The sequence below is a fragment of the Pyricularia pennisetigena genome, chromosome 6 (genome assembly GCF_004337985.1).
Source record: "Pyricularia pennisetigena strain Br36 chromosome 6, whole genome shotgun sequence".
Classification (NCBI taxonomy): Eukaryota; Fungi; Ascomycota; class Sordariomycetes; order Magnaporthales; family Pyriculariaceae; genus Pyricularia; species Pyricularia pennisetigena.
In genome coordinates this window covers 5216100-5242914 of record NC_043744.1, presented here as the reverse complement: position 1 = coordinate 5242914, position 26815 = coordinate 5216100, and the positions used below count along the sequence as shown (strand labels likewise).

Sequence of the window (26815 nt, the reverse complement as noted above, 5' to 3'; positions counted from 1 at the left end):
CGTCACCAGCACGACCGCTAGCGATCGGATTACATCAGGATCCACCCGATCAGAACTTGGATCCACCAAAAATGATCAAGGGTGTTCAAGCCTCCCCCGCTGGTGTGGCGCCTGCTATGGGCTGTGGCGGTGCTGTCTGCTGCTGAGAGCACTCAATTTTCAAGCTTTAGGTGGGTGCGATTCCTGCCGCCTGCAGGAGGTCCATTGGATGGCGCATACAGAGAAGAGGCACACTGCTCACCACTTACGCCCGCCGCCTGCACCTAGCGGCAGAATATTTCCTACCTCCCCCGCACCGAGTCGCGCGTCTGTGGGTTGAAGCAACCCACAGCACCCAAATCGTCACCACGTCTCGTCTACTCTCCCGCGCACTCTTGGTGCGTCCGTCACCATACATATTTAGAGTAGCTACAATGGCAACCAACAGCGGACGCGGCAATCCCAGTGAGTTTGCTCCTCTACTTTGTTATACTTCTCTTGTCGATATACCTTCTGTTGCTTTCCAGTCCTCAGTCACATAAGAGTCTCGTGGCCATCCGTCCATTGAGTCACACACACTAACACTTTGTGGTCTTCAGTTGGGTCTACCAAGGGCCCCGACGACGGGACACCTCCTCCTCTGTCCCAGGACACCAAATCCGCCGTTCAAGACACCACATCCACAGGCAACCCTGGCACGCATGCTGCTGGTCAGGATGCTGGCGCCGCCGAGGCTCCAGCCAAGGTGAAAACCGCTAAAGAGTGTACGAACCCCATTCTCTTGCCAAGCTTCCCCGTCAAGCCTTGTCTTTCCTCCGCACGAACTGCCGGTTGACGCGATAGATAGTGGAAAAGGAACGGAAAAAGGCTGAGAAGCAGGCCAAGTTTGAGCAAAAGAAGGCGGCGGCGGCAACCAAATCAGCACCGGCAGCGGGGGCTGACAAGCCAAAGAAGGAAAAGGCCAAGAAGGCTGAGGAGCCCGCTCTCCCGCCGTACGTGAATGACACGCCCCCCGGCGAGAAGAAGCGTCTCCGGCCCTTGACGGACCCTCACTACACAGCATACAACCCCGTGGCCGTTGAATCGGCATGGTACGACTGGTGGGAGAAGGAAGGCTTCTTCAAGCCCGAGTTCACCAAGGATGGAAACGTCAAGGATGAAGGCAGCTTTGTCATTGTCCACCCCCCTCCAAACGGTAGGTGCCTTTTCCCCCACCCGGTACAGTAAGTAACGCGTGAACTGTTACTGATATGGACTTCTTCAGTTACCGGAGCGCTACACATGGGACACGCACTTGGAGACAGTTTGCAGGATTTGATGATCAGATATGAGAGGATGCGTGGCAAGACAACCCTTTGGTTGCCTGGCTGCGACCATGCCGGTATCGCAACCCAAACTGTCGTCGAGAAGATGCTGTGGAAGAGGGAGCAAAAGACACGCCATGATCTGGGGCGTCAAGCCTTCATCGGCAAAGTGTGGGAGTGGAAGGGAGAGTACCACGAGAAGATCAACAACGCCCTTCGCAAGATGGGCGGAAGCTTCGACTGGTCAAGGGAAGCTTTCACCATGGACGAGAACTCTAGTGCCGCTGTGATGGAGGCCTTTGTTCGACTGCACGAGGAAGGCGTCATTTACAGGGCCAACAGGCTGGTGAACTGGTGCACCCAGCTCAACACCGCGATTTCCAACCTTGAGGTCGAGAACAAGGAAATTGCCGGCAGGACGCTGCTGGATGTTCCCGGATATTCGAAGAAGGTCGAGTTTGGTGTGATCGTCTCCTTCAAATACCCGCTGGAGGGCTCCGACGAGACCATCACTGTGGCCACTACTCGTATCGAGACCATGCTTGGAGACACAGGTAAGACCTGTGCCCTTCCTTGAAAGTGCCCGGCCAAAGCCCTTGCTAACGAGTCATCCAGGTATTGCGGTTCACCCTGATGACGAGAGGTACAAGCACCTCGTCGGCAAGAATGCTGTGCATCCGTTTATCCCCGGCCGCAAGCTCCCAATTGTGGCCGACAAGTCCGTGGAAATGGACTTTGGTACTGGTGCCGTGAAGCTTACGCCTGCTCATGACCCTAACGATTTTGCCATGGGCCAAACCCACAATCTGGAGTTTATCAACATTCTCACTGACGACGGCTTGATGAATGAGAACGCCGGTGCTTACAAGGGCCAGAAACGGTTCGACGTGCGATACACCATCCAGGATGATCTTAAGAAGGCCGGCCTGTACGTGGACAAGAAGGACAACCCCATGAGTCTTCCCATGTGCGAGAGGAGCAAAGATATTATTGAGCCGATAATGAAGCCTCAATGGTGGATGCGCATGCGCGAGATGGCCGATGCGGCGATCGGCGCAGTAGAGGACGGCTCGATCAAGATCAAGCCGCAATCATCAGAGAAGAGCTTCAAGCACTGGATGAGGAATATCCAAGATTGGTGTATCTCTCGTCAGCTCTGGTGGGGTCACCAATGCCCTGTCTACTTTGCTGAGATTGAGGGTGACGAGAACGACCGAGGCGCAAACAGCCGTTGGTTTGCCGGAAAGACGGAACAAGAAGCCGAAGAGAAGGCCAAGAAGGCCTTGGGCGACAAGAAATTCAAGCTGGTCAGAGACGAGGATGTTCTCGATACTTGGTTCAGCTCGGGTCTCTGGCCCTTTTCCACGCTAGGCTGGCCCAACACTTCGGCGGAGGATCTGCAAAAGTTGTACCCCACCAGCACGCTGGAAACCGGTTGGGATATCTTGACCTTCTGGATCGCCAGGATGATTATGTTGGGCATGAAGTTGACAGGCAAGGTGCCTTTCAACGAGGTGTACTGCCATTCCCTCGTCCGAGACAGCGATGGCAGGAAGATGTCCAAGTCACTGGGTAACGTCATCGACCCGTTGGACGTCATCAAGGGTATTAAGCTGGAAGACCTGCACGCCAAACTCCTTGTCGGCAATCTTGCATCCGGCGAGGTAGAAAAGGCAACAAAGTACCAGAAGCAGGCTTTCCCTCAGGGTATTCCCGAGTGTGGAGCCGATGCACTCCGCTTCTGCATGATCAACTACACCACCAGCGGTGGCGACATCAACTTCGACATCAAGGTTATGCATGCCTTCCGCCGTTTCTCTAACAAAATCTGGCAAGCTTCCAAGTATGTGCTCGGTAAGCTTGAGAACTACCCCGACTTTGTACCACGCGAGAAACGCACACTTGGTGGGAGCGAATCCCTTGCCGAACAATGGATCCTCCACAAGATGAACCAGGCCACCAAGGGCATCAATGAGGCGTTGCAAGAGCGCGAGTTCATGAAGTCCAGCCAGCTCGTGTATGCATACTGGTACAACCAGCTTTGTGATGTCTTTATTGAGAACTCCAAGGCTTTGTTGCAAGATGGCTCGGCCGCCGAGCAGGAGTCCGCCATGCAGACTCTGTACACAGCTCTCGAGTCGGCTCTGCTTCTAATTCACCCCTTCATGCCATTCGTCACGGAGGAGCTGTGGCAGCGTCTGCCCCGTCGCAAGGGCGACACCACACCGTCTCTCGTCGTTGCTTCTTACCCGCAGTACGACGAGGCACTGGACAACACATCTGCCGAAACCGCGTACGAGCTTGTGCTTGACTGCTCCAGGGGTATCCGATCTCTCATGGCAGAGTATGCATTGAAGGACGAGGCTCAGGGTAAGTAGACATGAATATGCGTCCGCCAACTGTGGAGGATTGATTTACTAATTCTCAAAACTGTTCTACAGTCTTCATCCAATGCTACGACGATGCATCTGTTGCCACCGCTCGCAAGGAGCTGCAGTCCATCAAGTCTCTGTCAGGCAAGGGTGTTACCGCCATCGAGGTCCTTGAAGCCAGCGCCAACCGACCGGCCGGCTGTGTCGTGTTCCCTTGTGGCGCGACGGCCGCCGTCTTCCTGCACGTCAAGGGCCGTGTCGACATCGATGCCGAGATCTCCAAGGCGCAGAAGAAGCTTGACAAGGCCTCGAGTCAGATTGAGCGTCAAAAGAAGGTGCTGAACGACCCCAAGTACCAGGAGAAGGCGACAGCAGAGCTGCAGGAGGCAGACAAGAAGAAGCTGGCAGATATGGAGAGCGAAGCGGAGGGATTCAAAGCCACAATCAAGCAGTTTGAGGATTTGAAGTTGGAGTGAGCTCAAAGATTTAACGTCTCGAGGGCAAGCGAAATCATGTAGCATACAACTTGCGGAAATAAAAGGACTTTTTGCGGGTACTGGGTAATTTCACATTTGTCTTTAGGTTGAGCGAAACAAACTCGAATGACCAAATTTACGCGCCGTGTGGTCGACTGTTGCATAATGGCGTTTCCTCGTAGCGAATAGGGAATACTTGTAGAGATTATATCATAATCCTTCAGCACAGCCCAAATTTATGGACAGGATGCAGCAGTGTGCAAAAAAGAAACGGGCTGGAACACTGGTGCAAGCAAAAACCAGACGAGACATGGTTGACAAGTTGTGTATTGGTAGCCCAAGATGCATTTTTTTTTTTTCTATATATATATATATATATATATATCCAACCCATAGTTTCTATTTACCCAAGAACTTCAGCTCACAGTCCTAAAACGCCTATCCCCAGATACCCAAGATTTCAACAAAGACAAATGAATAAACGACAAAAAAAGAGGAAAAAGTAAATCTGTCACATAACGATACACTTGTGATCCTTTTTATGTTTACTCAAGCGGCTACCGCCCTTTTTATCCTGGTACGCGCTCATGGCCGCATTGGCGCTGCTCTGCGGACCCAGCACTCCCGGAGGCGGCGCCGAGATCTCGGTCCAGGCCTGGGCACTGCTGCCTTCGACATCGGGCTGCTGGTGGGAGAGGAACGCCGCCGCGTCGTGCTGCTGCTGCTGGTTGTTGTTGTTGTCACCATTGGCACCCTTTTTCTTGCCGCGTTTGCTCTTGGACCGCCTCCAGCCGCGCTTCTTGGCGTCTGACATGTTGCGGGCGGCGCTGCGCTCCGCGCGGCTCTTGCGCCGGCCAAGCACGCTCGCCGAGGCAGCGCGCGACGTTGCACCCGAGGACATGGGAGACGCCGGGACGAGCGGGACGTTGAGGAAGTCGTGCGGCGGGCGCGGAATCGACGACGATGAGTTGTACATGCCCTCGAGGCGCTCGGCGGCCGGGCGGAAGCCGGGGCCCGATGAGCCGGGCGAGGCGCGTGGATGGCGGGGCACGGGTGACACGAGGGGTGTCTCGGGTCGTGGCTCGGCTTGCTTCGCGGAGCCTGGCGCATCGAAGGCGCCCATGATCCCGCGCGGGGTACTGATGATGAGGGGCGTCTCGGGGGGCGGAACTGGTGAGGCCTGTTGGGCGTGGGGTACTCTTGGGGTTATCGGGTTTTGTTGGAGAGGGTGCTGGCTTGGCGAGTAGGGCTGACGTTGGCGTTGTGAAGGGATTGCGGGAGGCTGAATGGAGGCGCCATAGGTGGCCGAACGGGCAGCGCCTGGTTGGGGCAGTTGCTGAGCCTGGGCGATGGCCTCGTTGGGGTCGAAGTTTGTGGCCGGGGCCGACTGCGGAATGCCAGCCGTAGACATACTGACCGCCGGTGATGGCTTATCTGACGAAGCCTGCTTGGGCCAAGTCTGGGAGTTTGACAAAACCCTGGCACTTGCTGACTGCTGATCGCTGGTTGCTGTGGCAAGACTGTTCCACATCTGCGAAGGCGACAGAGCAGACGTCGGTATCTGAAGGTCAAGCAGCGGCGGTCCTCCCTGTCCGCCTTGCCCAACAGCTGGCGTGCTCGCAATCGTTGAAGGCGTGAACACAGCGGGCGCCGGTGTGGGTGTATCTTGGCCCATGTTAGAGACCACTGGAGAAGGTGCCACCGGGGTTGACATTTTGGGAGTGCGATTGGGTGTTGTCGTCAAATGCCCGCTGCTATCGGTCGAATGACGAGGAATCGTAGGCGGCCGTGGCCCTGACTGATTCGGAGTCCCTGGCGGGCTGACATCGTATATGTCTTCGTTGTCACGGATACCCAGCCCTGACGTGCTCGGACTGGGCTGTGGTGCATCAATGCTTCGCGAGCGGCCCACACTAGAGTCACTGGCGTGTCTTTGTTGGTTAGTGGCCAAGACGCCATCGTGTGATGACAGTCTATTTGGAGCCGTTTGCCGGATTATTGGCAGCACGGGGTTGCTACGCGATGCTTGGTGCGATATTTGGCTGGGGATGGGCGGCACGGGAGGAGTGGCGGTGTTCGTGTCACCGGCAGGCGGAATGTTGTTATGCCTCAGGAACGACGGGAGGTCCACGATCGGGTTCTCCTTCTGGTACGGTGGCGGTGGTGGTACCCAGTTATCAGCATCACTTTCATGAGGCGGACCCTGCCGTCCATCAACCCTTCGGAACTGAACCGCTGCAGGCTCCGGGCCAGACGGGTGAAAGCGGCGGTGATTAGCAGCGGCCGTGGCCGCCCGACGGAGAGTTGGACCGGACCGGGGTCCTGTTTGGGAGTATGGATCCTCCAGAGCCTCTTGAGGGTCAAGCAGTGACTGGCCGTCACCATCCTCGGACAAAGGTCCGCCAGTCTCAGTCCTCTGCGGGACCGGAGGCACACCTGTTCGTCGTGAAACAAGCGGGTCATCAGCATCGTCCCCCTTAGTGCGTCGCGGCATAGGCGGCAAGGGGACAGGAGGCAGGCGTGCGGCCGTTGTGGCAGCCCGCATCACCGAGCTTTGATTGCCCCTCCTTTGTGCTACTGTCCTCCTCCTGACAATTGCCACCTCGGTCTCCATGTCGCGCGTCTCCTCTTCCAGAACCTCGGGCTCAGCATCTCCGACCTCGATGGTGATCTCGGTAACTTGCCCGTCTTCGACACCGTAGTCAAAGTCGATCAGGGTAAGCCTGCCACCGTCGGCAAAGTCAAACTCGTCCTCCTCAGATGCTGGCTTGTTAGACAGGCCCTTGGCACCAACTATCAGTCTTTCCTTGAGCGGCGAGTCGCCAAATCCAGCGACCCACTTGACAGTGCCGGCACCGCTCAACTCGGCAACCTTGGACCCAGCAATGAACGTGTTGCGAAGTTTGTCGCACAGCAGCTGCCACTGCGGTACTCTTTCGTCGGCGTTCTCCTGACCCCGTGATGTGGACCGCGTCGAGGGCCCGCTGCCGCGTCGACGCAGTCCGGTGCTATCCGGCGAGCCGTGCTCCGGGTCCTTGCTTGGAGGCTCGGGCGCGGCGTCCAGATCCTCGGGAACACCGTAAACCCAGATATCCTTCCCCTGGAATCCAGCCGCCACGAGGTCCCCACGGTAAGATGCTGCCGGAAGGGTACACGGAAGCAATCTGCCCTGCGAGCTCTTGCTTGGGACCGGACCGGTAAAGTATGTTGTCCCGTTCCGCAGGTCGTCGATCCTCACGGCGCGGAAGGTCTCAAAACTCCTGTCGTAGGTGAACGCCCATGTTGCCTCCTCGAAATTTGAATCCTGCAGCAGGACGGCATGGCTGCAGTCGCGGCTAGTGTTGGGAAACAGGATGGAGGTGGTCCACAGCCCACTCATGTTGTCACTCTCCATGTGACTGCCCGCATCGTAGTAGGGCGCCGTCAATATCACCGTATTCGGCTGGGTAGACTGAACCGTTGTCCCAAGAATCTGCGTCCCGTCAAAAGAAAATGCCAATGCATCGACGGCGTCGCACTTGACCGCCCTCCTCTCGGTGCCCATGGCCCCAGGGCTGAGCGACGAGACCTCTATCCCACCCTCGTATGCGGCAGCCAGGACTGAGCCACATGGAGACAGCGCGATGGCGCGAGGGCTGTTATCCAAGATGATGGACTGTGTGCGCTTAGGCGGAGACTGGGTGAGGTCGTACAGGTCGACCTGCATCTCGGTCAGAAGCACGGCCAGCAGGGAGCCATCATCCATGATGCACGTCGCCGCGGGCCTCCTCAGGATCTTGAGCTCCCTCTTGACTTTAATCTCGCGTTCCCGCGCGTCGATGACGTAGATGCGCGACGAGTTATACGCCAGCAGCTGATGGCCTCGGGGAGATGGGTGGAACTGCATGCCTTCGCCGCCAGGACACGAGGACGAGCTGATGGAATTGGATACAAGCTTGATCACGGTCAGGCTTGGGCGCAGGTAGGCATCGAAGAGGTTGCGCTTGACCTCGCGGGCAAAGAGCCGGCGGAGATCGGGAAGGTCATCGTCGGACGTGGGGGTCGCACGGCGGGTCTTGTGGCTCGCGGCGTAGGATGGGCATTGCGAAAGCTGATGTTCGTAGAGATGCGCTTGCTGTGATACTGCTCGCCATTTGGAATTTAGGAGTACGAGGGAGGCGAACGAATTTGGGTCTGTCAATCGTAGGATCCTAAATGGGGAGGGTGTACGAAAATCAAGCAGAGCAAGAGTCAGTTAGTTGTTTGATTGTTTTGTTTCGCGGGTGGTGTAGTATAGTAGTGTTGGGATGGTGCCTGTTTCGTCTTGATCTGCGAACGATTGGGGAAAAGCTACGAAATTAAGGCTGGCGGCGAGTCAGATTTAACTCACTGCTCTATGATTTCATCAGGTAACCGTTCAAACGAGGACGAGAAAGCCAAAATTGGAGGTTTTTCCGTCGAACCACGTCGATTCACCGACGGGGTTTGAATGAGTTGTGGTGAATCGACGACGTCGGCCATAGTCTCCATTCCTTGGCGCGACTCAAGTAGTGACAGCGAAGGTGGGCTGAATTCGCTGTCGCGGGACGCGCGCTGTAACCACCTATCTTTTGTTTGGTTGTCGCTGCGAATCGAAGATCAAAACCGGATCGTCAAGTCAACAAAAGATATTCAGACGGTGTCAATTGTAAGTGAGCATTAAAACTTTGACGATTTCGCGTGAGATTAACAGATCAGATCCATTGAAAAGGGAGGAATGAGAAATCAGCCGTAAGCAGTTGGTTGCTTACAAGGTGGACGGGGACTGATCGGGGGGGTTTGTGAATCAACGAGGCAGGAAGGCAGGTTGGCGCTACCAGAGCTGAAATTAGAGCTACCGACGAGACGGGACGAATAAAAATGGGAGCACAAGTACAACAACCCAGCACATCACAACCCAACCTAGCACAATAGACGATTCAAGTTTGTTTGGTTGGATGGGTCGTACATGAACTTTTGTACGTGGGCCGGACCATTCGCTTTTCCACCTGGAAGATACAACACGAGGCGCCGGGCGAAGTCAACGTCGAGACATTAATAGTGGCTCGGGGCTAAGCAGCACCACATCGCCTGGCACTTTAGGATATCATTGTTACTGGCGGGTTTTTCTTTTCTTTTTCTTTTTCTTTTTTTCCTTTTCCTTGTATCATTCAATCTAGCTGACTGACGAGATCGGTTTCTTAGTTGTTTCTCCCTTGGTTCCTTTGTTTCCAACCTTCCAAGGTTCTCTTGGCACATCGGGCGACGTTTTATCCTCCATCCATCACACAACATAATTTTCTAGATCTACTTCACAAACCCAAACGCCGGCCAATCAAGATTGACCAAAAAATCGCAGCCCATGCACTAACAACTGCATGTGGAGTAGACCAAACGTTGGTAAAGTGACGGTTAGCCCGACAGTCGTGGCGTCTTCTCCCACTTTCCGCCCACGCGGACTATTATCTCGATTCATCCTTATGTGTTGCTTCTTGTCGCCATCTTCCGGCATACATATCCGGGGCAATTATTGTTTTTTTTTCTCCCGCAAGTCTCATTGTGTGTGGGCCAAACAGATGCGGCTTGTCAACTTCCGCAGCTGACAAGCCGCCAGGGTCCAGAACATGCTTACTTTGCCCTGCAGCTCCCTTTGGCTTTTCAGCTCCACGAAAAGCTCAATTCGTTCTTTATTTCGACAGCCAACGTGACGTAAACCTACAAAGTGCAGACAAATCTGCCTCCCCAAGTGGCTCTTGAAGTCTTTTCTTCCCTCAAAGTAAAGCCGATTGACTGCCGAAAAAAAAGGGAGAAAAAAAATATCGGTATCCAGCAGAATTGCGACTCTGCTCCCACGCCAATCTAGGCAACAAGATTTGGCTGACAAGAGTGACAACCGTAAACCTGTGGCTAGGTGGAGGCGGAGCCGCCTTTCACGTCGAATGTTCAGCGGCTAGTCGACGCATGAACCCTGGAGAGGCCAGGCTGCAGCTATTTTTATCCCCACAATGTGGGGACGTTGGTCTATCACACCTCGTCATGCACATGGATTCATGGTCAAACAGATCGGAAATTTACTGCATTCAACACTGGCCTCTTGGTCAAGGGCAGATCGAACCGACTTGCAATATACGATGGCCGTTTTCTTTGACCTTTTTACTTCTTTGGAGTAAAATTGCCTGGACCCGATCCATACCATTTTCCGCCAGACGAACATCCCTGAAATTGATCTGAAAATATCGAGATGCAGGGCTAAGATTGACACATCAGCCAAACTGTTACTGCTGATAATGACTAATTACTATGGGTACCGTACCTTATCAACGTGGTGCCTTCTTGTAAGTGATGATTAAATGTCTGATATCCAATGACACTCTTTACAAAGGCCATGTTCGTATTAGAAGTAAACAAGGCGAGACCCTTAGATACAGGCAGATAAAAGTTGATTGATTTATTCGAACAAGGATAATGAATATAGGATGAGCCAAGCCGAGGTCGGCCGACTACCGTGCCCTAACCCTTGCATTCTCTGGCAAGATTCTCGTCACTAGGGATTCGCCTGGATGTAAATCCCGCGCAGTCATTGCCAACGACCCCCAGCGTTGCAGGATTCCGTCTCTTATCTCCAATTGAGCGCAAGTTTTGTTTGGACGGACCTAATTGCTGCCACCTCTGCCTTGTGTTCCCGGTACTGGATCCAGACCTGTCTAGGCTTTCCAAGCCCGTATGGTCAGGGCCTCAGGGCTAAAGCCAGAATCCTCGAAGCTCGTGTCTCCCCAAGCCGTCCAAGCGCTTGCGGAGCTCCATCAAAAGGGGCTATGTCACAGAGTTACATCCTCCAGGCAGGCGACCACTATTCCCAGCCCAGAAATGCAGGAAATTAAATTACCCACCAGAATTGCAGATGTGAGTGCGACGAGCATGGCTTTGCACCTGGTTGCCGACTTCGACTCTTACAGCCAACACGAAATAATCGACCGCATCGGACAGCGTGAAACGTGTGAGCTCACAGCTTACTCGGGAGAGCCCTGAGGGCCACACATAATAAAGACTCCTTTCCCGTTCCTTTGGACTTCTGCGCCTCAAGCACCAGCGTTCTGAGCAGTGATATATGCATCGTCGGGTTTGTCCAGTCCTTCAATGCAAGCGACACGCCGACGCAACCCGGGATGCCATCCAAGTACACTGTGCCAGAGATCGCGGTGGGAGAGCTTTTGAGCGCTTCGTCCTACGTGTGGACCCTAGGATGTGCTCTCTTTTGGATCCAGACCAGCGAGGATCTTCTCTGTTACTTTGCCGACTGCCACCTGCAACGATCAAGTAGAGTGGAACACTTGGGGAACGGGCATAAAAGGTGGACCGGGACAGAGTAGGTGATTGCAAAGATCTGGCGCTTGGGAGAAAAAGCTCTGGAAGTACAGGGCTTTTATACATCAACGTGGCGGAGTACCGGATATTTCACCAGGACTGTGCAGTTCATTTCGACCAAATGGTATAACAGGCAAATAAACATATAGGAGACCAGATTTAATTTCTGATACACCGATTGTTTTATTTTGTTGCTCTTTTCCCTCATAAAGCCTTTCGCCGAAATTTCACGGGTTGAGTAAAGGAAAGAGAAAAAGTGCCCCAGGCTCTGAGCTCTTGCTTCGGAGCAAGTTCCGTCGCTCATTTGCTGAGCTGTTAGCCTGTACGTCGTTCAATTGTCTCTTTTTGTTCAATGCATCTCCCCTGTTTTGTGAAGTCTTGATTAGCCATGTCATGGAAAGCACCAAGATGCAATTGGGAGAGCTTCGAGGAGCTTTAAAATATGTGTCAAACCCATGGAGGACAGAACCAGACCCTGATCGAGTGACAGCTAGACGGCACAAAAGCCAATGCAATTGATGAAGGACCTCGACAATAACTACAAGGAAGCGGGCATATTTTTAGAAAGAATGTTGCTTTATGACTTCGTCCATGGGTTTGACAGGGCGTTTCTCATATCATTCTGCGGACACTGCGACTGGAAATGACTGCGCGGCGTGGTTACAGCCGGCAAGACTTTGGCTGGATGGACCGTCGTAAGTTTCGCCACCAATTCCATATCCTACAGCTGGTGCAAATACACGCACAGCTTCAGTGACTGCCGCAACAAGAACTATGCTTTAATCACTCCCAGGCTTGATTTTCGCCCTGCTGCCGTCGGTAGCGTTTCCAATAGGCACATAATCTGGACTATGCCGTTGGACTACATGGGAAGAGAGATGGGACCAAGGGTATATACCAGTGTATATCAGGAAAACGAAACCCTGTAGAACGCATCCAAGTCGGCGGAGCACTGCACCAGGGGCGTAAAATCAAGCTCGGAAGCAGCTGTAGTGAGAAATGGTTGCGCATGTGTGAAGCCGGAGCCACTTGGGAACAAAACGGTATTATAATCCCTTGGAAGGATATTAAATGGCGCAAGGGGCAGAATAAGCTGCTGAAAATGGCTGGGATAGCGAGGGAGTCAGAGAGCAACTACCGAACAACCCGTCTTTTTGCCAGGCCAGCAGACTGCCAGAGACTTTGACCCGTTGAAAGACCAAACTGGGGCACTAGAATCTAAATGAATGAAAAGACCAACTTCGGCCGAGGCATTCCAAGGCCCAGAAAAGAGAGGGAGAAAAAAAGACCACCCTGTCGGTTGCAGCGTATGCGGATGCCAAAAGGTGTTTGGTGAAATGCAACCGGTCGTTGTTTCGGGCGGCAAGACTTACAACACCCGCGTTCACCCGAGTGGACCTCGCTTGGCTTATGGCTGACGAACTGACTTGCGGCAACCAGATTTGCACCCCCGAGGGAAATTCGTCCAGAACCCTGAGTAAAACAGATGAGATTCCGCGGCTTTGTGATCGATTGCTGGTGTTATAAATTTCAATTAACGGCATCGACGAGAAAGAGCCAAGCCTTTTCGTCACCTTTGCTCCAGCTTACGGGAATGCAACGGCGTGCGGTTTCGACGTGCATGGGAATTCCAACTATTCCGGCCGGTCCCGTTTCGGGGGTCATCTGTGGATTTTGTGACCAACCGGGACACGCGAGGCCAGGGAGGGTGAGCATTGGATAAGTTCTCAGATTCCATAAAGGCTCTTGACATCCCGGAATGACCTCACAGGACCTCTTTCCCATGCTCTCCAGTTCTTACAGCAACCAGTTGTACCCAAGAAACTAAGGGAAAAAAAAAGTATTTACTTTACCTACCTACCAAGGAAGAGAAACAGACAGCATGCGTCCTCCAGCCCTGCATGCCCATGTCCCGCACACACGCACATCAACACGCGCATTTCAGCCTCTGCTAAGCGGCGGTCCCACGGCTCGCGGCATTACTCCCTTCGCGCCGCGGGCTCGGCTCCCGGCTCGCGGTGCTGCTGCCGTTCCGTCGAGAGCCTTCTGGGCCCAAACGGCGCGTCGCAACGGGGACGACAAGAGCAGATCCGGCGATTCGATAAACCCACAATTCCCCAAAGTGACGTTGGAGTCCCTGGGCGTCAGCGGTCCGCTCAAATGGGTCCTGGTCGGCCTCCTCACCGTCTTTGGCACCATCGAGACGTGGGTTTGGTGCAAGGCCATTTGGCGCTGGTGCAAGGGTAGCGAGGTGGGGCCGAGCGAGGAGTGAAATTTGGGGCGGTTCAGGGTCTGTAAGGCTGGCTGGCTGGCTAGCCGGTTTAGCTGTCATGGCCACCGTCAGGTGCGTGTTCGAGTCATGGACCCTGAAATTGGAAATTGGATGTAAGCTTATTGGGGGTAAATACGTTGGTGTCAGGATATTTGTCTGTTGGCGTGATTTAGGAAAATAGAGCTCTTCTTTACCCACTGGCGGATCACTAAGAAAAAAAAAAGACTTTTGAGGAAATCGATCTGAAATATTCAACCAGAGTCTGTTGATATAAATCAAATTAGACTTTAAAATTCCGCCTGGCCAATGCGGCTCGGCCCGTGACTACAGGAGTCTGGATAAGGTTTTGTCAAATCGGCTGTCTAACAACATTCCCGATTATGACCGAGGTGTGAAGGTTGTCGATCCACCACACAACGGAATACTTGTGGTCGCTGGACACCTCAGATTTCACCATCTCTGACCCCATATCACAAGGCTGGTAAGGAAAACTGCCTGACGTGGTTTTGACATCGTTGGTAGGCTTGGTGCCCCACTCGCTAGCTATTGGCTGACTATTAAATATCAACCCCGGCCGGTACATTTAGAAGCGCGACATTCTTTGCCGTCACTGACTACTTTTCCTTTGTCCCTCCTCTGTTCTGAATCAAACCTGCCTCAAAGCTTGATCTGCCAAGAAATCTGAATCAAAAAGTAAAAGTTCCAAATATAATTGAACTGGTAGTTAGAGAAACGCTACACCGGAAATTTTATCAATCGCTCGCCCATAATTTAAAGTTTATTAACCACAACTATTGAAAAATCTCGTTCGATTTGCATTATGTGACTCGCCAGGCGCGATTTGAAATGGCAAGCTTCATCTCAATCTACCTGAAGTCATCAACCAACATTCAATTTTCAAGCACTGCAGCGCCGGCATTCAATCGACGCGCGCATTCGCTTCAGCAGCTAACCCTCCCTGTGCTTCCTGACTGCAAAGGTTGTATCAAGGCTATAGAAAACCTAGGCGCTCAAGGAGTTGTAAAGGCGGCCGGGTATCTTGACGTAGGCGTCAGAGTCGGCGCGCTCACTGACAAAGACGGAGCTTCCGTCCTGGTTGCTGTCCGGGTGCTTATAGCACTTTGTTCCGATCCAGTTGACGCCACCGCAGCTGCTGTCGGCGGCGCACTTCTCCACGCACTGCTTGTGGCTGGTGGTGCCCGTCAGCTCAACCCACGGGTGGCTGTTGATGGTGTGCTGGCAGGCGACCTGGAAGTCGACGCCCTGGACGGTGACCGGCTTGCCGTGGTCCTCAGGGCATCCCCACTTGGCATCCTTGGGCAGCGGGCCGGCGGCCAGGTCCTTGCAGCTGTTGCCCTCGCAGCCGGCGCAGGCGCCCGAGCAGCCCGCCGAGTGGGCGCTCATGAAGGCCTTAGCGGCGATGGTGGGTGACTTGGAGTTGGTGCTAAAGTAGCACTTTTGCGTCTTGGCCTCGTAGTCGACGCTCAGGCAGGCAGGGACCGAGCCGCAAGCCTTCATGCATGCAGCAAAGGTAGGATAGCGGTCAGGCTCATCCTTGAGGTACGTCGTACCGTGGCGCTTCTGGCAAGACATGACAAAGTTCTGTTGGAGGTGCGTAGATGCAAAAGCGTTAGGAACAGATGACTCCAAGTATGAGAAAAAAGAGTAAATTGACCAGTGGTTTGTCTGACTTACCTCTCCGGTAGGGCTTGCAAAGATTTGACCGTCGGCCTCGGGACAATCGGTGGAGCACCTCTTGGATTCAAAGGGCTTGGCAGCAACTGTGGGCGGGCTGGTGGCAAAATGATAGTGAACTCCCTCCTTGTGAACCGTGGAGAACTTGCCGGGACCCATGAACTTGCAGTTGTCCTTGCTCGTAGTGTCAAAGGCAACGCTGTGTGAAAAAAAAAAGGTTTTAGTATTGGTATCAACAGATAGACAGTCTCAAATTCAGAGGCCATACCTGGAGCATTTCTTGTCGTGAGAGCACTTGTCCAAACAGTCCTGGTGGCTGCTGGCCTGAGCAAAACCAACCACGACAGCACCGGGTGAGTCTGAACAGCACTGGATGTAGTACCAGGTTCCATCCACTCCCTCGTAAACCTTGCCGTCGCCTAAAGGTTTCAAGTCAGCATGCCTGTGCGTATTGGTGACGAGAGAGGATTAATCACTTACTCATGGGGCAGGTAAGATCAGTCGTCTGCTGGGGGTTGACAACAGCGGACTGAGCGCGAGGCGTCTTGGGGCACGACCTGGGAACCCAGAGATGGTAGCCGACGAACGGGCCGGGGTTGTTGTCAGGCTCCATCTCGCAGTTTCCACTCGAGACGTGGTACTCGGCATTTTTACATTTGGGATCCTGCGCACACAGTTCAACGCAGCGCCTCAGCGAGTTGACTCCTTGGTGTGTGTAATATCCGCCATGAGGGTTGGAGTGATCGCAGAGAAGCTCATAGGCTTGGCCGTTCCTGGAAAGGGTTAGCAGATAGACCGTCTGACTGTTCTGCCAATTCTGCAAAACTTACATAACAAACATCTTGCCGTGGTCCTTTTGGTTAGTGCAGTCGTAAGATGCTTGGTTAACGCTGCTGCCTCCATTGTTGTTTCCGTTTCCAGTGCCTGTACCGCCTCCATTGTTGTTGCCTCCTCCGGTGCCTGTGCCGCCTCCATTGTTGTTGCCGCCTCCAGTACCGGTGCCGCCTCCATTGTTGTTGCCGCCTCCAGTACCAGTGCCGCCTCCATTGTTGTTGCCTCCTCCGGTGCCTGTGCCGCCTCCATTGTTGTTGCCTCCTCCGGTACCGGTGCCGCCTCCATTGTTGTTGCCGCCTCCGGTGCCTGTGCCGCCTCCGGTACCGGTGCCACCTCCGTTGTTGTTTCCACCTCCATTGCTGCCTCCGACCGGAGTTTTTGGTGCGTCACGGTCATATACCCAACTGTAGAAGTTGCCATTCGTGCCGGCATTGGCCGAGAACTGCTTCTCGGATATCGAAGTCTTGGCTGGCCTGAGGAAACATATCTGATTCTTCTCACCGTAATGACTGTGGCCACAGTCACTCCGCTGGGCGCACTTGTCCGCGCACTCCTCGGCGGTAGCTACGGGCTTGATGGTGTCGAGATTCGGCTTGAAAGGCGAGACCAGACTGTTGCAGTAAAGCTTGTACACCTTCCCGTTGCTACATGTTTATGTTTGTTAGAAGCTTTCACTGATATACGAGATCGTTGACAGAGTAAGCAACTCACGTGGTGTACTCCTTTTTGTGGTCGACATCCTTCTCACAGCTGAGCCCAGCAGCTGCAGGGACCAAGGAGATAAGAGCAGCAAGCCCTGCGAAATGAACGAGCTTCATGTTGTCGAGAGGAAAAGATGGAAAAGGGAGAGGGATGGTGTAGTAGTGCAAAGGACTGCTGTGGATAATTTTGAAATCTCAGCACCTTTGAGAAGGGAGTTTGCAGTCTCTTTATATATCCCCGATCACCATATGCCAGCGTAGGTCTATGCTCGAAATCTGGTCATGTCCTCAACTGGCAGCATACTTTGTTGTTCCTCTGGCCCAGGCCTGTAGGAAGCAATTGAAACTCAAAGCGGCCCTAGCATCTGCCTAGGACCAGAAATGACAAAAAAGAAAGGACCACGCAAACCTGGCTATACGGACGCCACCTCTTTTTGGTTTGTCACGACGGGCCTTGGTATTGACAACAAGAAGAAAGGACATAATACTTGGCTCCATGTGGCTAGCTCTCTCCTGTATTTCTTTTCCATCAACCCCATGCTTTTTGTCGGAGGACAGCTCATGTTAGTCCCGCATATTTGGAGTCCGAATCCTGCGGGGACGGGCCGATGCGATATTAGCGCATCTAGATACAATGGAGTTGATGTGGGTTAGTATGCACATTGATACCTCGGATTGGTTCAGTTTTGACAGCCCTATTGACTATTACCGGCAGATGCTTTAAGCTCATCCAATTACTGATGTTCGATCAGATGCATAGTTATAGCAAACGAACGACCTTGGCAGCATGCACCATTTGACACAGCCGCTTGCGTATGATTAGTTGAGACAATGTCGTTTATCTTTTTTGCTCTTTTTTTTTTCTTTCATTTTTTTGCCATTTGGTCAAAGTTTGGACTCGATCCAAAAGCAGTTTGGTGTTTCAGGGCTGTCCGCTGCCTTGTTCTTGTGATTGGTCTCGTACGGGACTCCGATCCAGAAGCAACCTCTAGCTTGAACTGTAAAGGCAGCCATGCTAATGTATGAATTCGGAGCCTCCTCCGACGCAATATCCTCAGGTCATGGAGTTAACTCGGCCAAAAAAAGCGCCACTTGCTCCAAGTATTTTGCATCTTGGGGAAAAAAAAAAAAAAACAAAGCGAGCTATTATGCACCCAACCTCTCAGAGGCTTTTGCCACGAAGCGGTGAGGTTCATTCCGTGTCTTGGCCTCTTTCCTATTTCGTGTTTTGTTTAGTCAATACAGTACGTGGCTGAAGTCATGTTCGCCTTTCGAGCAGTAAAAGAGAATTCGAATAAGCACCGGAACTTTACAAAGCAAATCAACGGTTACGAGGTTACCTCATTTGGCTCACAGGGAGCTGCGTTGGCAGCTATATATATTCAGAGCAGCCTTTGAACGTGGTCTGTCTCTGTCCGCTCTCTGGCGCTCACTATTCTCTATTTTTATCTTGATCTTTGAACCATACTCTAAAACTCCTACTATAAACATTTCCGTAATGAAGTTCAGTGTCACCCTCGCGACGTTGAGCCTTTTGGCCAGCCAAACCAACGCCTTCTTCTTCTTTCCGTTATTCATCCCTCTACCTCTTGTCATCATCCACGGAAAAGGGAACTCGGGTGGTTCAACCGCGCCCCCTCCTCCGCCTTGCCCTCCGTGTAACTGTTGGAAAACCATGGCCGATCACAAGAAGGAGAACGACGCCTGTCAGGCCAACACCGGCACCAGTTGGCAGTGCAGCTGTTAAGGATCCCCACCAACCATCTTAGCACAATCGCCTTTTGTGGGGAATGAGAACCTTTGTCTTTGAGATACAACATGGTCGCCATCACTGCTTGCCAACCAAAACCTTGATGCGACAAGAACACAACACTCTCAGCAGCACCTGAAATCCTCTATCACCAGACTCATACGTAACGGGACGGTACAGCCAAGCTCCGGACAAGAAAGGGTGGAACAATTCAAGGTCGTCAATCAAACGTCAAGCTGTGGAACTATGGGATTTTACGTCACAATTAGCCATACAAACCTGCTACTGATACTCGTCATTTATAAAGTCCCATTGTTCCCTGTAATAGACTGCAATTTGCTTGAGAGTGTTGTTTCTTCCCATGATTGCGAACCAGTCACGCAAACAGCTGACGCCGTACATTCCTGTTATTTGTTGCTCGGAACAAATGTATCGCGTAGAGAAAATTCGTTAGACCGATGGGTAACAAAACGCCAGTGTCCAGCGGCTCGCTCTGCTTTACAGTATAAATCCCTCTCTAGAAAGGGCTTCTCATCCCCAATACATAAAACTGCCAGAAATGTCGCCGGTCAGCCGCCGGGGGCTTATATAACCCGCATGATCAAATGTGCACTCAGTAGTGTCGACTATCGAAGTCTGGCGGTTTTGAATCCTGCAAACCGCGACCCTTTGGGCTTGCGGTTGTTCGGGCGCAAAGGCCCCGAATCTATAACCCGAGAGCTGCAGCTCCTGGCTATCCGCGTAGCAACTTGCCTTATTTAGTACATCCAACAAACCCACGTTGATTATTCGCCACACATTTCGACATTGTCTCCAGCCAAGCAACTTGAACCTCGCGTCCCACTTTAAAACTTACGTCGCCACCATCGCATCCATTCGTGATATCAGATCTGTACCTGCTGCACTAAACAGAGAGAAGTTGTGATCCAATTAGTATCCAGAGATAATTTCACGAAATACTTGATGCATAAAATCAAAACAAGAATACAAAAAAAAAAAAAGGAAAAAAAAGGAAAAAAAGGAAAAAAAACTTACACAATATGCCTTTAGACCAGCCGACTTGCAACGGCCATTGATATCTTCTACGAGTTCGTGGCCGCAACATCTGGGTCCTGTAACTGGGAACATTTGAAAATCGACCTCCTCTCTGGGTTGAATGGCGGCCCTGCTGGCGGTAGCCAAACCAGCCAAAAGAATAGAAATGATAAAAGGACGCATGTTTCTTGCAAGTGTGGCCAAGAACGAGTAGAGGTGGAATGAGGAAGGAGTAAAAACGTAGTTGAAAGTAATTGCGTGAATGCAATGTGATTGTGCGTGGAAATAACAAAATCTAACTGCCGTTTTGCGGGAGGATTAGTCTCCTTTATATTTTTAAAGGTCCCCATGAAGCCTTATCCTCCCTCTCTCCTGTATATTTGCCCTAGGTCTCAAAAATGCGATGTTATTTTTTTTTTTTGGTCAGTTGTGAGCCCTGGGTTGACAGGATACTAATAACATTTTGAAACATTTCATGTTTCAAACGGGATGTTCGGGCGCCTCTCGTCAAACGGCACATAATGCTTAACAAATCCCGACTCCATTTTTCGCACCAATCGGTTTGATATGGTATAGCCTCAAGCTTGGCATGGCAGTGTCAGCTGGTGTCGTGTTCACATGTGTTAAAGTGCTGAGAGTGTTGATTTTAAAGATAGATCTGTGGGCCTGGTCCTAATAAGGTCAAGTTGTCGCCTGAACTTCATCCGGAAGTCAAAAAAAAAAGAAAAAAAGAAAAAAAAAGACCCCAATCATGACCTCCATGACAAGGAGCATTTTTACGTACATTTGAAAGCCCACTTTGGCCAGTTACAAGTCGGGTTCACCTTCATTGTTGGCCACGCAATAACTACACAGAAGTATTTCCTTGGATTTGCGCGTTGCAAAACAAAGAGAAAAGGGCTGTGTATCTCTGGTTTCGCTATATGAATTTGGAATCCGGCCCAGCGTGGGGGCGAAGGGGCTTGGCGGGGGGAACATGATGGCGGCATGCTATGGCAGCCAGATGTGGTCTGAGTCGTTTTGGCTTGGAAGCGTTACTACTGAAAATATAGGCTGACCCGTTTATAATTGCCGGCCCAAATATAATTGCCAAGAATAACAAAATTGGTCTTTATTATTATGGATCCAACTTTAAATAGTCTGCCTACAGTGCCGATGTGGTTTTCCTCACAAAAGAAATTGCGAACTCCCATGTCAAACACACACGACCTTCACATGCAGCTTAAATTTAACTTGAATTTTATCCAAAACTTAACATCGTATTGTATTTGCCCATTAGGGAAAGCTCCCGTTAAGCTGCTATATCCCCGAGTAATGAGTCGCCTAATTGCGATAATCTTGCCCTAGATCAGGATTAGACACCAAGCACATAATTTCAATACGTGTAATTAATCTTTGCAATGATAAAGTTAAATAGGTGCATGTCCGATTCAGGTGCCTTCCTTGCAATGCAACTATGGATCGCCGCAACTCCTTTGCTGGATGTTCGCGACAGATTGCGAATAATTTCCTTTCGTACTTAATAAATAAGACAGACATGATTACGTAAAGCGATCTGCGCTAGTTGTTGTCTCGGTCGTTAGCCCCTAGGCGCAGACGAGGTTTGTAAACAGATAAAGATGGGATAAAACGCTGCTAAGTGTGTTAGGAGGCCACATATAATAACGCGATTGACTCTCGGCAGTTTGGATGTTGAGTGGGCACGGTAGCCAAGACGCCAGGGCTGGGGTGGAGGCCAGCAAGACGAAGATGAAGAAGAGGACCTGCTTGGACTGAATTCTGCTGGTGATAGGTTTGATATTTGTTTCCAACTCTTGTTTTTCCAACAAGCAGCCATCAGTCTCCTGCTCCTTGATAGACTGATAATGGAAGCACCAAATATCACCAGAACACCAGCATAGTTGCCAAGACTGCTCTATCTTGAGTGATCTCCAGGATCAACGGGCCCACCCAAGACTGGTCAGCAGTAATTAACACTCCTGAGCTTTTCATATAATTTATAGAAACAATTTAACATTCCAAATCCCGGGGTTGCGTACAAGCATCCACCCCAAGAACGCCACCATTTATCTCCTTGGCACCCAATTTGACCAGTGGCTGGCGAACCTGGCTAGGCTTCTTTCGGACTGCTTCGCAGCTGCTACTATCAATATACTGCAGCCCTCTCAGTAAGATAGGGTGCCGATAATCTGCCCCTGCCATCCGCCCACCTCATCTGGACACATCCAGGGGCTTACAAACGTCTTATATGCCTATGATTATACCTGCTGTACCTAAAAATGCCTACATATGGCCTGGCTTGTCTCTCTAGATTAAGACGAGATTAACCGGACTAGGCGTTGCAACAAAATAATGGGCTGTCCCTTTGCGATGAATGTGGCCTACAAAAACACAGACGCAGAGTCAAACTTTGATCAAATATCCTCTGCACCCAAAGTATGCTGGCAGGTTAAGAACTTGAGAAACACAGTACAAGTCGATCCAACGGCGTGAGTCGCTCCCGAGGCGCTTTGCGAAAGTGATAGCTGGGGCACCCCTAGCACCGTACGGAGGGATTTGACCAAGATCATAGCCAGCGTGATTTGCACCATTACTCGAAAACAGATTCTCAAAACAATGGGAAACAATTTGAGAATATCATTGCCAAGAAATGCTAAAACCACAGCAAAACACCTTCAAGACGAACGTTAAGTGATAATTTTAGCGTAAATTTACTTTTATATCTTGAAATGGGTGTATATACTTTTTATATCTTGAAATGGGTGTAAAAATGTATTATAAACCCAAACTTTATCTACCTTTTAAAATTTTTTAAATTCGCTAAAATCCTGTTTAACCAAATCAACAGTTTTGTTTATTTATTCATTTCTCCCATCTCTTACTGCCAAAAAATATTGCAGCTTAACTTGTCTTATACGACGGCCATATAAGCAAAATTACATCATTTCAGCCATGAAGTTTTTTATCGCAGCTTGTATCCCGTTTCTTATGGCCACTAGCGTCAGCGCTTCCAAGGTAAGAATCCCCATTCCCGACAGTAACTTGAACCTAAAGAAGCTAATAATACGTCACAAACAGTGCGGCAAGGTCGAGGATTGTTGCTGGAAGGATGTTGAAGCCTGTTCGAAAAAGCTCGGCGTAAGGGTGTGTCAACTCGGTTGGTACCGCACGGGGGACAAGCCCTTTTGCGATCAAAACGATGTTACCACGGAGCAATGCGATGCCGATTGTTGCTCCGTCTCCAAGAAGATTGGCATCTCATGCAAGCCGGAGGATAATTAGAATTCGCATTTAGACTGCATCCTTCAACCCGTTGGCGGTATTAGTTTGGGGTTGTTCGTCGTGGGCCGACCCCTCAGGAGAAACTGCCCTATGTCGGTAAAAGCCGATCTATTTGCCTAGGGCCTAGGCCGAAGGCGATTGGCTTGTTGACTTTACAAATGGATGTATATATTAAAAATTTTAATCACTTCATATCGTTGTTTGTTTGCCCAAAGAGCTCCACCGCGTGCACTAAGATAAATTACTATGCGCGGCAATCGCAAGTTTGCAACACTTCCATTGGACTAAAAAACTTTTGTAAGTTACCTTTTTCACCCCTAACACAGTCTCGCACCCCCTTTTTTTTAATTGTAAGTAAATGAAGGGCTGCAACTGGACTTCTGTGTACATGTGGCCATCGTCTCACCTCTACCGCTGCAACATCAGCTGAGCCATCTCAACGAGTCCCTGCTCGGCTTCGCTGTGCCGAAAGGCACCCAGCGCCGCGATAGCTTGGCGACGGTAGCCCTTGGCCAGGCTGCCCGTCTGCTCGACGCCGTCCCTCCGCCGCACGATCTCCAGACCGAGGAGGTAGTCGCCGCCCAGGACTGCCGTGCTGTTGCCCAACTCGACATTGGCGGAGGGGCAGAGCCGGCGCGATATGGAGTGGTCGACGACGTCGTCGTGAAGGAGGGAGGCCGGGGATCTCGGCTACCCGAGCCAGAATCTGGGGAGTTTGTTTGGCTCCCGGCCGTTCAAAGAGTCCGCCAATGAGACCACTTAGACCCAGTGGCAGCTGATGACCTTTTTGCAAGGATAGGACATGAGTCATTAATGCTCATGCTATGGAAAAAATAATAGCTACTGTACTGTCCATTGTCACTTATCAGCCGAGAAAGTATACTCAGTATTTGACTAAGGGGCAGCAAGAAGGCGGCAATTTCTCTTTTGAAGGAAGGCTGGAAGCGCCATGAACTGTGCCACTCGGTCCATTGCAATTTCTGATTTAGCGGTCGCAGCAACGATGTCGATCTTTTTTTTTTTTTTTTTTCGTCAAAAAGATTCATGGGTCATCCATGATGCCATTGGGCGACAATCAAGTATCAATACCGTTCTCGGTTACGAAAGAGCGCTTCTAGGATCGCTTCCTCCTGGGGCACTTTGATGTTGCCACGGACATCAAGAGCACTATGGCGGGACGCATACGCTTGCCTCCTGCCTGTGTTTGTATATAGTACCAGGCCGTGAGGGACTCTTATCTCTTTGGCTACGATCCGCAATGGACCCACACGGGCCAGGTTCTTCTTGGCGGGTATGGTGGAAGTGGGCGCCATTGCTCAAGACTCGCTGGGCTTGACTTGGAAGAGCGTTCATGGCAGGCAGGGTGAGTCAAAGCCAGTGCATCGCTGAATATATCATATATGACGAGGAGCGACATATGCAGATCTTGCTATCGTCTCTCACAGCCGCCCCCTGAGCGTGGTGAATGCAGATATACGAAAGTGATGCAACGGGCTTCCGCCATGCAGTGCCACGGTTGGGAAGTAAGTGTTGACCAGTAGAATATACATGTCTATAAATGTCTCACGATGCACGTCGGGTGTGCCCGTCGCACTCGTTTGAGGAATTTGTCTAACCCAACAGAATCCCCTCGTCCGTACCAGCCAGTCAGTGTCGCGTTGCATTTCCATCGAGTGCATTGCCCAAGGGTGCATGCATTTCACGGACAGCTAATGCCGGCATTGGTGCTGGTCATCTAGGGCCGGATAGAGAAAGGCTTGTGATGATGCTGCCGGAAACAATTAAATGCCTTGTGGGCACCTGAGCATATCTTTTTAGGGATGCTCCTAAAATAACCAAATTCGTTGTGGGTTCGAATGCGGGGCTGGATCTTTCCTATTTTTCTAGCGGCTAACCTCGATTGTCACGCCCGACTCGCCCGAGTGTGAACGAAATGGCATATAGACAAAAGCCCTCACCGGCAACAAGCCAAACCCGTTTTTTTCAATCAGTGATCAAATCTTAAAAAATGCAGATCCGTTTATGTTTCGAATGTAATCTCATGTCAGTTGTATATGACAAGGTTCAGGGAAGGTGCATGGCATTACCGGCAATATCCGACCCACTATAAATGTAAAAGCGCCGAGTTATTTTTACCAGCGTCACCTGTCAAGGACATGCAGGCATTTCCCAAGCGTGCTGTAATTGGGATAGCAGTACAGGCATCCCTCTCGAGTTTGCATACCAGCTAGTTGCCCAGCAAGTCGGCCAACGAGAGATAAATGGATAGTTACATTTGGAATTGGCGTCTGTTAGATTAATTTTTGACATGGAATGGATAAGCTGCCACGCATATATATTTCAGGTTTGATCCCAGGCTCCGATTGCCGGGCAGTACCAGCATCTGCGACCCGAATCCGCCACATTGGAACACAAAACCCCCTCCAAAGGCCTCCTCTTGTTATCCCCATCCACACCACCGTTGGCGAATGTGGCAAAATGTTGAACCAAACCAAAAGCCTTCTTACCATCCTGGCTTTAGTCGCTTTGGGTGGAGCCACAAACCCTACCGAAGGGTTTCAACTTGAACTTGCCAAGATTGTCACCCTTAACAGCATGGTAAATAACCCGAACGTCAAGATTGTAAGCGCGGGATCCACTCCCACTACAGTCGTTAATAAAAATGTAAGTCTCTCAATTTGGATTTATGGTTTTCGTGATTTTTTTATTGACCCGTGAAAGGTGGTACATGTTTCCCGCAAGAAAGCCGAGAAGAATGGATCTTGAAGGATTGCAACTATTCACACAGCATAGCAACGCTTGCCACCGCGGCGGATAACAGCAAGCAAGCTTCATTCTTTGAATATTCAAAAATCACAAGGGGATTAGAAATGATCGAAATCACGGTGTGGCAAATCAAAAGATTGACAACGAATGCGATCCCAGGAGCTCGGGTTTCTACCAACCGCAACGGAGAGCATTACAGGAGGGATTATTGTAAAAACAAGCGTTGTTGTATGAATGTAATGAGCTATGATGTATAAAGAAAAGTTGATCGTGCCATGTTCTTCATTTGACAGGAATTGCGCACACGGCGATAGGCGCCATTATGGATACCAGCACACCAGTTTAAGATACGAGGTGACACCTCTCAAAACATAAAATGCACCGTTGTCCAGAAGGATACAAAATTCATTTGATACTGAATGAAAAGCACCACGTTCAAAGCAGCCGGGATTTGAAAGCTGATGAGGACAGCGGTACAACAAAATAAAATTTTTCAAATATCCCACCGTCACAGCTCTCTGTGTATTAACAACTTTGATCCTTATAGTATTATAAGATAAATGTTATTTTGTCGTCAAGCTTTTAGCGAACCTCAAAGCCCGACTGCTGCAACTGACGGGACAGTTACATCTCAGACTAAAAGAAATGTCATTATTCGTTTAAAAATCTTGAATTTGTAAACACTACCGCAAGGGGTTAACAACAATATCACCTGGCACACTCTAAAAAGAAAGCAAAGAGTGTTTTGATATTCAAAGCAACAGAGCGACTTTGAAATCTTTACTTTTCCAAACCAAATGCATGGTCTTCCAGGCTACAAATTACTAGTAGCGCTGACATGCAGATGTGCAGATGCCCTTTTTGCAGTCACCTGTCACTCTTATAGACGGTTGCACAGCGGTCTCTATTAGATTGCAGTTAGACACTGGCAATAGATGGCAAATGCTTTATCTAGTAGCGGAACTTCATTGCGTATGCGTATCTCGT

At 50.9% G+C, this 26815-nt stretch overlaps 8 protein-coding genes across 8 annotated transcripts; 4 read left to right on the top strand and 4 right to left on the bottom strand.

Moving 5' to 3' along the window:
* Positions 1–413: 413 nt before the first annotated feature.
* PpBr36_05284 (uncharacterized protein) lies at positions 414–4131 on the top strand (the record flags this gene model as incomplete). Its single annotated transcript, XM_029892440.1, has 6 exons — positions 414–444; positions 579–743; positions 827–1174; positions 1244–1837; positions 1899–3653; positions 3725–4131. The coding sequence occupies 6 exons, from the start codon at positions 414–416 to the stop codon at positions 4129–4131; spliced, it is 3300 nt and encodes a 1099-aa protein (XP_029749474.1).
* Positions 4132–4642: 511 nt separating this feature from the next.
* On the bottom strand, positions 4643–8733 carry PpBr36_05283 (uncharacterized protein; the record flags this gene model as incomplete). Its single annotated transcript, XM_029892439.1, has 2 exons — positions 4643–8321; positions 8501–8733. Coding segments are annotated over 2 exons (3912 nt in total), but the record flags the coding sequence as incomplete, so codon positions are not given.
* Positions 8734–10995: 2262 nt separating this feature from the next.
* On the top strand, positions 10996–13765 carry PpBr36_05282 (uncharacterized protein; the record flags this gene model as incomplete). The annotated part of the gene is made up of 2 exons (XM_029892438.1): positions 10996–11031; positions 13439–13765. 2 exons carry the CDS (start codon positions 10996–10998, stop codon positions 13763–13765), a joined length of 363 nt encoding a protein of 120 aa, XP_029749476.1.
* A 1002-nt stretch (positions 13766–14767) lies between these two features.
* PpBr36_05281 (uncharacterized protein) lies at positions 14768–17112 on the bottom strand (the record flags this gene model as incomplete). Its single annotated transcript, XM_029892437.1, has 6 exons — positions 14768–15367; positions 15461–15659; positions 15729–15879; positions 15941–16233; positions 16291–16938; positions 17006–17112. 6 exons carry the CDS (start codon positions 17110–17112, stop codon positions 14768–14770), a joined length of 1998 nt encoding a protein of 665 aa, XP_029749477.1.
* Positions 17113–19499: 2387 nt separating this feature from the next.
* PpBr36_05280 (uncharacterized protein) lies at positions 19500–19963 on the bottom strand (the record flags this gene model as incomplete). Its single annotated transcript, XM_029892436.1, has 2 exons — positions 19500–19649; positions 19781–19963. 2 exons carry the CDS (start codon positions 19961–19963, stop codon positions 19500–19502), a joined length of 333 nt encoding a protein of 110 aa, XP_029749478.1.
* Positions 19964–22732: 2769 nt separating this feature from the next.
* On the top strand, positions 22733–23815 carry PpBr36_05279 (uncharacterized protein; the record flags this gene model as incomplete). Its single annotated transcript, XM_029892435.1, has 3 exons — positions 22733–22795; positions 22859–22924; positions 23489–23815. 3 exons carry the CDS (start codon positions 22733–22735, stop codon positions 23813–23815), a joined length of 456 nt encoding a protein of 151 aa, XP_029749056.1.
* Positions 23471–24375, bottom strand: PpBr36_05278 (uncharacterized protein; the record flags this gene model as incomplete). Its single annotated transcript, XM_029892434.1, has 2 exons — positions 23471–23752; positions 24331–24375. The coding sequence occupies 2 exons, from the start codon at positions 24373–24375 to the stop codon at positions 23471–23473; spliced, it is 327 nt and encodes a 108-aa protein (XP_029749055.1).
* Positions 24376–25657: 1282 nt separating this feature from the next.
* PpBr36_05277 (uncharacterized protein) lies at positions 25658–25780 on the top strand (the record flags this gene model as incomplete). Its single annotated transcript, XM_029892433.1, has 1 exon — positions 25658–25780. One exon carries the CDS (start codon positions 25658–25660, stop codon positions 25778–25780), a length of 123 nt encoding a protein of 40 aa, XP_029749048.1.
* Positions 25781–26815: the final 1035 nt, after the last annotated feature.